General features: G+C 56.1%; 1 protein-coding gene across 13 annotated transcripts in view; it reads left to right on the top strand.

The window, feature by feature from the left end:
* The window catches only part of DNM2 (dynamin 2), a 106,892-nt gene that overhangs the window by 91,865 nt on the left and 5,250 nt on the right, over positions 1-9,777 (top strand). For all 13 annotated transcript variants that reach the window (XM_037728334.1, XM_017499950.2, XM_017499949.2 and 10 more), the window contains 3 exons: positions 3,844-3,953; positions 8,020-8,131; positions 9,298-9,462. In XM_037728334.1, coding sequence (XP_037584262.1) covers positions 3,844-3,953; positions 8,020-8,131; positions 9,298-9,462 — 387 coding nt within the window. The remainder of the gene's footprint in view (positions 1-3,843; positions 3,954-8,019; positions 8,132-9,297; positions 9,463-9,777) is intronic.

Here is a 9,777-nt window from a genome sequence, read left to right as displayed (position 1 = left end):
AAGAGATGGGGTTTCACCATGTTGGCTAGACTGGTCTCGAACTCCTGGCCTCAAGTGATCCACCTGCCTCGGCCTCCCAAAGTGCTGGGATTACAGGCATGAGCCACTGCGCCTGGCCTGGGGCACTGTTTCTAAACCCAGGGTGGTGGAGTCTGCTGAGCCACCATACAAGCATTTCTGGGATCCCTGTGGAACCTTCCAGAACCTCAGATCCAGCAAACCTCATGGGGTTGGGATATGGGAGGAGCGTGGGGCCAGGCGTGGTCTGCAGCCTCCTCCCTCCCTCAGGCTCCTCTAGGAACTCACATGTCCAGATCGGATGGCTCCTCAGAATGGCCGGGGTGGGGTGGGGTACCCTTTCACTTTTTCTCCCCTCTTTCCGCCTTGCAGTCAGAAACCAGCCTGCGCTGTTGTGTGTGAGCTGTCAGGCAGGCTAAGAGCTGGTCCCCTGCCTTTCAGCTCAGGGCTTTGGGGACCTTCCAGGGTCCCCTGGGTGGGAGTGCTAGGCCTGGGGCAGCGAGCCCTGGAGGGACCTCTAGTCCTGAACCTCAGCCTGGTGGCTCTCTGCCTAGCAGCACTGCAGGTCTAGTTTTCAGATCGCCTCTTCTTTCACGCTGATCTGCGGGTAGAAAGCCAGAGCCCCCAAGCCTCCTCTGGGGCGCCCGATCAGAGTGTGGAGCAGCAGTGGGAGAAGGGCCAGGTGCCGGCCATAATGAGAAGCTGCAGACCTGTGAAAGAGGCCCTGTGTGTGCCCCAGACACAAAGCAGGCTCCAGTCGGGAGGGGGCAGCCGTGGAATCTGACCCCCACCACCACAGGGACCCTTGGAGTCACACACGTGGCAGCCACCCCCAAGGCGCAGGCCACCCTCTTAGAGATGCCTCAGTGACACACAAGACATCAGTATCTCTTTATTTAAAAATAAACGAGGAGACATTTACAGCCATGGGGTGGGGATGGCGGACTGACAGGGCCAGGGCCCCCAACCCCTCAGCCAGTCCCGTGGCTCCCTCTGACTTTCCCCAGCACCTCTTCTCCCACCCACGCCCTCAAACCTTCTATGCAAGGCTCCACCGCAGTGGGAAACGGGGTGGTGGAAAATGACACTCACCTCCAGACCTGCCTTACTCCAAGGATGCTGGCGAGTTTGGGGGGCCTGTCTCGGCGCGCCGCTTGCCCAGGCCCAGCCTAACCAATGTGCAGACTACTGTACACATTGACAGCCTCCTGAACAGGTAGTCTGAACACTGGGTTGGCGGGGCCGGCTGTCCATCCCGCAGACGCCCCCAGGCAGACGCCGGGGCCACCAGGCCAGGCCATGCCTCAGCACCTCTGAGCAGCCAGGGAAGCCCCCGCTTCTCCCGAGACGATCCGCTCTGTCCCTTCTGACGTGGCAAGGCTGGGGCCAGCTCGCATCTGGAGAAAGTTCTGGGTTTTCAGGAAATCCTAAAGAGTGGGGGAGGCGGAGGCAGGAGGCAGGGTTTGGGATGTGGCTTCTGGGCTCAGGAGAAAGTCTGACTCTTTGGGGGGTGGGGAGGAGGGGCGCACACATGCCTCAGTTTCTTTGTGTGTGTGTGTGTGTGTGTGTGCGTGTGTGTGTGTGTGCGCGCGCGCGTGCGTACACTTAAGAGTGTGTGTGCCGGCAGCACCAGGGAGGCGGCCGCCACTTTCTGGGCGGAATCCTACTATAAACAGTTCCAGATGTGGCATGAGCCAGAAAGGCCTGTGACTCAGTTACTTGGCCCCACTGACTGGAAGCTTCCGGCCTCATTACACGATAGGGTCAGGGCAGCAAAGGCCCTTGAGCAAATGTTGGGGTGGGGGGCAGGGCTCCTGCTGAGCCCCCTCCCCTGGCCCCTTTTAAAGCCCCCAAAACTCTTCCCTGAGAGGTTGGAGGGACCCAGGCCCTGTGTTACCCAGCCTTTCCTGGGATGAGGGGTGCGAGCTTTCTTACCACTCTCCCTCCCTTTGGTCCACAGCGGCGTCCTCCCTCCATGGCTGCCCATCCCCTATTCCTACACTCTGCCCTGCTTCTTCCTTGCCTAGAGCCTGGCAGGCTGACCCCAGAGCTGCTCACAAGAGCAGCCAGAAAAAATCCCTGGGCACCAGCTCTTCAGGGGGCACCAAGCTCCTTCATCCTCCTTGGACAGACGAGGAAACCGAGGTGCAGATGGGGGGTGGGGGGGAAGTGACTTGCCCAGGGGCACACGGCCAGGAAGGGGCAGGGCTGGCATCACCTCAACCATGCTAAGCTCCTAATGGCCTGAGCCCGTGTGCCAAGGCCACTGCTCCACCCTGGCTCCCCTCACAAAGTCCCAACACTCAGCCGATCCCCACTTGCCAAGGAGCCCCAGCCTCTTCCTCCACAGTCACTGTGGCTGCTCTTCAACTTGGAGGCAGCAACCAGGTTAGGCTCTGTGCTGGGGCAGCCCAGTGAGGGGACCTGAGGAGTTTCCAGAGACAGGCCAGGAAAAAGAAGGGCCAGGGGCACTGTGGAGAGGACCAGGCTTTGGGTCATGGGGGCCTGGCCTCCAAAGCCCTGCTGTGGCTTATACGGCCTGCTGTGTGGTCATGGGCAGCCACCTTCCCTCTCTGAGCTGGGAGGGATCCATGAACTGAGGCTGAGCAGTGCTTGGCATGGGTCCCCAAGAGCTGCTGCTGCTGCTGTGACGTGGTGGGCATATACATCACTGGGTGAGCGTGAGTTTCCAGGGTGCCACCCCCAGCTTCATGACTCACCAGCCCTTTGTCCCTGGCCGAGGGGCCCACCTCCTCCAAGCTGCCTCCCCTGCAGTTGGGACAGCCATGCCTGGCACTTGGTTGGTGCTTCCTGAACAGCGCCACCCTTAGAAAGCAAATGATAGGGAGGCTGAGGTGGGCGGATCACAAGATCAGAAGTTCAAGACCATTCTGGCCAATATGGTGAAACCCCGTCTTTACTAAAAGTACAAAAAAATTAGCCAGGCGTGGTGGTGTGCGCCTGCAGTCCTGGCTTCTCGGGAGGCCAAGGCAGAAGAATTGCTTGAATGAGGGAGACAGAGGTTGCAGTGAGCTGAGATCTTGCCACTGCACTTCAGCCTGGGCGACAGAGAGAGACTCTCTATCAAAAAAACAAAAACCAGCCTGGGCAACATAGTGAGACCCCATTTCTATTAAAATAATAATGAGAATGATAATAAAGAAAGGGAGTGAGGCTTCTGCAGCACCTGGCCCAGGTGTCAGCTATCCAGCCCTGAAATGTCCTGAGGCAGCCAAGGTTTAAAACCCAGCCCTGCTTTTCTCTGCCTCAGTCTTCCCCTCTGTAAAATGGCATCACAGAGGCAACTCACTCCTAGGCTTGTTTCAAAGATGAAGCCCAGTTAAAGGTTCCATTCACTCCACATGAGGGGAGGAGCGGTTGTGTTGTGTGTGCAGTCAGCCACATGTCAGCAGTGAACTAAACAGGAGTCCCTGCTCTGGAGAAACTGAGTCAGTCCAGTGGCAGTCAGGCACCCAGGTCAATAAGCACAGGATACATGATGTGTTATGTGAGGGAAAAGGTGGGGAGGGTGCGGGTGGAGTTAGGGCAGGAGGGAGCCTTGCCAGTGTCAGGATCAGGCAGTGGCCTGGGGCGTGCAAAGGCCCTGGGGTAGGAACCCACCTGGGATACTCAGGGGTCATCACAGAGGGCAGCATGGCCAGGACAGAGGGAGGGATGGGGAGGGGTGGCAGATGAGCTCATCTGCAGCAGTGACCAGCATGTGAAGCCCCCAGCTGGTGGTGGCACATGCTGCACGCTCTGGCCTGGGGCATCCTGAGTTGTCACATGGACAGCTCGGGGTGAGTCCTTTCCCTCCACCCTCAGGAGAAAGAGAAGAAGTACATGCTGCCTCTGGACAACCTCAAGATCCGTGATGTGGAGAAGGGCTTCATGTCCAACAAGCACGTCTTCGCCATCTTCAACACGGAACAGAGGTGAGGGGCCCTGGGCCCTGGGGAGGACTCAGGGTGAAGACCGATGGACTCATTCACACTCCACAGCCTTCAGTGAGCACCTGCTCTCAGCAGTCCCTGCCCTGGGGTTCCACCCGCTAGAAGGGGAGTCGAGTGAGCAACTCCTCCACCCAGCATCTGCACCCAGGGATGCTTCCCGTGCTGGGTCAGAGACAACCTCTCTGGGCAGAGATGGGGATGAAGTCAGGGTCCGAGTCAGGTGGGAGCCACAGAGAGTTCTGAGTAGAGGGGCACCAGGATCTGGCTCAGGTGCTTGCAGGCACCCTCTGGTGGCTGAGGGGGAAACAGGCTGAGGGGGTGGGAGACGGGGGACCAGGGCAAAGGCCACTGCCTTGGGGCCAGACCCTGGTAGGGCTAAGGACACAGGGCAGGGGAGGGTGCAGATGCTGGCTGGAGGAGTCAGGCGGAGTCCTGGTGGGTATGGATATGAGAGAGAAAGGCTGATCGTAACCCTGAGTACCTGGGCCTGAGCTCCTGCACCGCCTGGCTGCTGCCAGTGGCCAAGTGGGGAAAGGCAGCGGCAGGGTAGGCCTGGGGACAGCCTGGGGGTCAGTTCAGGCCAGGCCAAGTGAGAGGGCACATCAGGGAGGCACCTGGGTAGGTCCAGGAGTGTGATGTCCAGGAACGAGCTCTAGGCTAGCATGTGAACTGGGCAGTCGCCATTGCATGGACGGTATTTCAAGTGATGAACCCAGATGAGCTCCCAGGAGAGTGAAGCTGGAAAAGGAAAGAGAGGCCCCAGGAAGCTTGCAGTACATGTCTCCCATGAGGCATTGGCTGCAGACTTTAGCGGAGACACTGCTCTCAGGAAGAGACGCAGCTGGCAGGAGGGCTCCTCCCACGCCCACACACTCGTGCTCATCCAGGAAGCAGAGCCCATCTGAGTCAGGGCTTGGCTGTTGGCAGAGGCCAGGAGGTACCCTGAGATGCATAGGCAGGAGCTGACATCCTCCCGGCTGGCCCTGGAACCTCCTTGCCTACTGCTTGGCTGCATCCACCAACTCCAGCTGATTCTCCTGGTTCCCTCCTGCTTTGCTTTGGCTGGCCTAAAGCTCCGAGACCCATTTGTCCACCTCCTGCCCCTGAAAACCTCCGTAGCTCTCTGAGGTTTGCCCCTGGCCATTGATACCTGGCAGCTGTCCCAGGTACCTGAGCCCTGTGACCCCTGTGCAGTGGGGGATGACGATATTACCTGATGCATCTTTTAGGAACAGGTTCAGGAAACCCAGAGTCATGGCTGCAAAAACAAAATAGATGGCTGAAGACTTTTTGTATAAATCGAGCCCGGACTTGAGTATCCTAGGCAAAGTGGAGCAGCTCCACAGGCATCAGGGTTCAGGCCCTCCTCTTCCTCAGACTTCCTCCTGGTGTGCAGAACCTGAGCTCTGCAGTGGGACAGGCCTGCTGTAAAACCCTGACTTCTGTCTCTTTGTCCAAAATGGCTGCCCAAACTCCAGCCATTGTGATGATGTTCCAGGCAGCAGCAGGAAGGAGGATAGTGGAGCAACAAGGGCATGCCTCTCCCCGCACAACTCCGTCCAGAAGTCGTTCAGGGACAGCCACGTGCTGACCACAAACCCAAGTCTCACTTGAGGACTTTGGGGGCAGCTTGGCTGTCTCAGCCCCACCTGGACATGGGACAGAAAAGCGTGCGAGGCATGTGGCATGGCGCCTGGCCTGTAGACCACCATCTGCAAGCATTACTTACCATCCATTCCAGCTTTGAAACCCTGATTCTTTCTTCCACTCAGGGACCACATGTGCCCAGTATTTCACAAGCTTTTGCTGGAGGTCCCAAGCCTGTCCCCAGACACTTGCCCTCCCCACCTGCCCCCAGGAATTCAGCACATCTAGACATTTGATGTGCAGTGCAGTAGCTGCTAACCACGTGTGGCTACTTAATATAAATTAATTGACTTCAAATAAAAGTTGAAACTTACCTCCATCATCACTCTGGCCCCATTCCTAGGGCTCAGAAGCCATCTGTGGCTTGGGGCTACCTCAATGGATGATGCAGGTAGACAGTATTTCTACTATTAAAGAAAATTTGGGTCCAAGCGCGGTGGCTCACACCTGTAATCCCAGCACTTCGGGAGACAGGCGGGCGGACACAAGGTCAAGAGATCAAGACCATCCTGGCCAACATGGTGAAACCTGTCTCTACTAAAAATACAAAAGTTAGCCAGGCATGGTGGCATGCACCTGTGGTCCCAGCTACTCGGGAGGCTGAGGCGGAAGAATCACTTGAACCCATGAGGCAGAGGGTGCAGTGAGCCAAGATTGCGCCATTCCACTCCAGCCTGGTGACAGAGCAAGACTCTGTGTCAAAAAAAAAAAAAATTTGGGCCGGGCACGGTGGCTCCCGCCTGTAATCCTAGCACTTCGGGAGGCCAAGGCAGGCGGATTGCCAGAGCTCAGGAGTTCGTGACCAGCCTGTGCAACACCGTGAAAAATTTAGCCCGGTGTGGTGCTGGGTGCCTGTGGTCTCAGCCTCTCGGAAGGCTTAGGTAGGAGAATCATTTGAACCTGGAAGAGGGAGGTTGCATTGGGCCGAGATGGCGCCACTGCACTGCAGCCTGGGTGACAGAGTAAGATTCTGTCTCAAAAAAAAAAAAAAAAAAGGAAGTTTGGGTCTGGGCACAATAGCTCATGCCTGTAATCCCAACGCTTTGAGAAGCCAAGGTGGGAGGATCACTTGAAGCCAGGAATTCAAGACAATAAAGTAAGATTCCATCTCTATTTAAAAAAAAAAAAAAAGAATTAGGGGCTGGGTATGGTGGCTCACATTTGTAATCCCAGCACTTTGGGAGGCTGAGGCAGGCGGATCACGAGGTCAGGAGTTCGAGACCAGCCTGGCCAATATGGTGAAACCCCCATCTCTACTAAAAATACAAAAAATTAGCTGGGTTTGGTGGCCTGTGCCTGTAATCCAGCTACTCAGGATGCTGAGGCAGGAGAATCACTTGAACCATGGAGTCGGAGGCTGCAGTGATCTGAGATCCCACCACTGCACTCCAGCCTGGCAACAGAGCGAGACTCTGTCTAAAAAAAAAAATTGAGGACAGGGGAGACAGGGTTTTACTCTAGCACCCAGGCTGGAATGCACGGTGTGTTCTTGGCTTACTGCAGCCTCCACCTCCCATGCTCAAGTGATCCTCCCACCTCAGCCTCCCGAGTAGCTGGGACTATAGGCGCACGTCACCACGCCCAGCTAATTTTTGTATTTTCTGTAGAGACAGGGTCTTGATGTGTTGCTCAGGCTGGTCTCTAACTCCTGAGCTCAAGCGATTCTCCTGCCTTAGCTTCCCAAAGTGCTGGGATTACAGGTGTGAGCCACCACACCTAACCCTTAAAAAAATTGTTTTGTTTTTGAGATAGTCTCATTCTGTTGCCCAGGCTGGAGAGCAGGGTGTGATCTTAACTCACTGCAACCTCCACCTCCCAGGTTCAAGCAATTCTTCTGCCTCAGCCTCCTGAGTGGCTGGGGTTACAGGCACCTTCCATCACACCCAGCTAATTTTTTGTGTTTTAGTATTGACGGGGTTTTACCATATTGGCCAGCCTGGTCTCAAACTCCTGACGTCAGGTGATCCATCCACCTCGGCCTCCCAAAGTGTTGGGATTACAGGTGTGACCCACTGTGCCTGGCCAACATTTTTTTTAAAAAACACACAAAAATGCAAATAATGTTCTGGTGAACAGTGCTGCTCTGGGCTTTTGTGAAAATGCCCCAGTGGGAGCTGCCCAGCCACAGTGGGTGTTGGGAGACACATGCCCACCTCTGGAGGGACCAGGAAAGGAGAGGAGTCGGCTGATCCAACAGAAACAAACATAGACACTTGGCGAGCTTGTGCACAGCACTCTTCTGTGTGCTGTAGGTATCACTCACAGTGACCCCTCGGCATGACCTGGTGAAACCTGGGTTAGGATTGGGTTCCTAATCAGTTAGAAGGACCCCCAGAACCATGCCTCTGGGCAGTCTGCCAGGCCCATGGTCAGGGTCAAGCCTGTACCCCCACCCCCGCAGAAATGTCTACAAGGACCTGCGGCAGATCGAGCTGGCCTGTGACTCCCAGGAGGACGTCGACAGCTGGAAGGCCTCCTTCCTCCGAGCTGGCGTCTACCCTGAAAAAGACCAGGTGAGGAGCTGCCCTGCGCAGCTGGCATACCTCAGGCCCGGCAGCCCCCACCAGGAGAGGAAACAGGGCTGGCTTTCCCCAAGACAGATCATTTCCAGGCCACATTAACCAGGAGTCTCTGAAGTCATGTAGCAGATGCCCACTTGAACAACCAAAGGAGAAATTGGGGCACTGTGTCATCAGGGCCCAGAAGGTTCTCTCGCTGAAGCCAATGACCGGGGCATGCAGGGGATGGGGTTCCACCTGCTTTGTTCTCCCTTTCCCCTTCCATCCTTGAAGTAGAGTGAACATGGCCACCCTTGGCCCCAATATTAAAATGTCTCAGCCGGGCACAGTGGGTGGCTCACGCCTGTAATCCCAGCACTTTGGGAGACCGAGGCGAGCAGATCACTTGAGCTCAGGAGTTTGAGATCACCCTGACCAACATGGTGAAACCCCAACTCTACTAAAACTACAAAAATTAGCCAGGCATGGTGGTGCATGCCTGTAATCCTAGTTACTCGGGAAGCTGAGGCAGGAGAATCACTTGTACCCAGGAGGCGGAGGTTGTAGTGAGCTGAGATAACGCCATTGCACTCCAGCCTGGGCGACAGAGCAGGACGTCATCTCAAAAATAAAATAAAATGTCCCAAGGTCGGGCGCAGTGGCTCACGCCTGTAATCCCAGCACTGTGGGAGACTGACACAGGCAGATCGTTTGAGCCCAGGAGTTCAAGAACAGCCTGGGCAATGTTGCAAAACCCTGTCTCTCAAAAAAATACAAAGCATACCCAGGCATGGCGGTGCACCTCTGTAATCCCAGCTACTCCAGGGGGCTAAGGTGTGAGGATCACTTGAGCGCCCCCAGGAGGCTGAGGCTGCAGTGAGTTGTGTTTGTGCCACTGCACTGCAGCCTGGGTGACTGACATAAAGACTATCAAAAACAAACAACAACAACAAAAAAAACGCATTCCAATGCCCAGGTGAGGGGATTCACCCCAGCATCAGCCAGGATCACCCCATTGTTTGGACAGCTCTGGCCCAGGGCAAGCAAGCCTGCCTGTTACCAGTGGGGCTGTCAGGGGCCAGCCTGAGGTCAGTTACTGATGGGACAGTAGATGGTTACCAGAGAACCAGGACTCACCCCAGGCCAAGGTCACCCCTAAGCACCTCACCTCCCACTTGCAGGCAGAAAACGAGGATGGGGCTCAGGAGAACACCTTCTCCATGGACCCCCAGCTGGAGCGGCAGGTGGAGACCATTCGCAACCTGGTGGACTCGTATGTGGCCATCATCAACAAGTCCATCCGCGACCTCATGCCAAAGACCATCATGCACCTCATGATCAACAATGTGAGTGGAGCACTGAAAAGGAGACGGAGGCGGCCGGGTGCGGGGGCTCACACTTAATCCCAGCACTTTGGGAGGCCGAGGCGGGTGGATCACTTGAGGTCAGTTCGAGACCAGCCTGGCCAGCATGGCAAAACCCCGTTTGTACTAAAAATACAAAAATTAGCCAGGCATGGTGGCACATGCCTGTAATCTCAGCTACTTGGGAAGCTGAGGCAGGAGAATCACTTGAACCCGGGAGGCGGAGGTTGCCGTGAACTGAAATCGTGCCACTGCATTCCAGCCTAGGCAACAGAGGGAGGCTCCATCTCAAAAAAA

The sequence above is a fragment of the Cebus imitator genome, unplaced genomic scaffold (assembly GCF_001604975.1).
Source record: "Cebus imitator isolate Cc_AM_T3 unplaced genomic scaffold, Cebus_imitator-1.0 Scaffold263, whole genome shotgun sequence".
Lineage (NCBI taxonomy): Eukaryota > Metazoa > Chordata > Mammalia > Primates > Cebidae > Cebus > Cebus imitator.
This window is presented reverse-complemented; position numbering and strand designations above follow the sequence as displayed.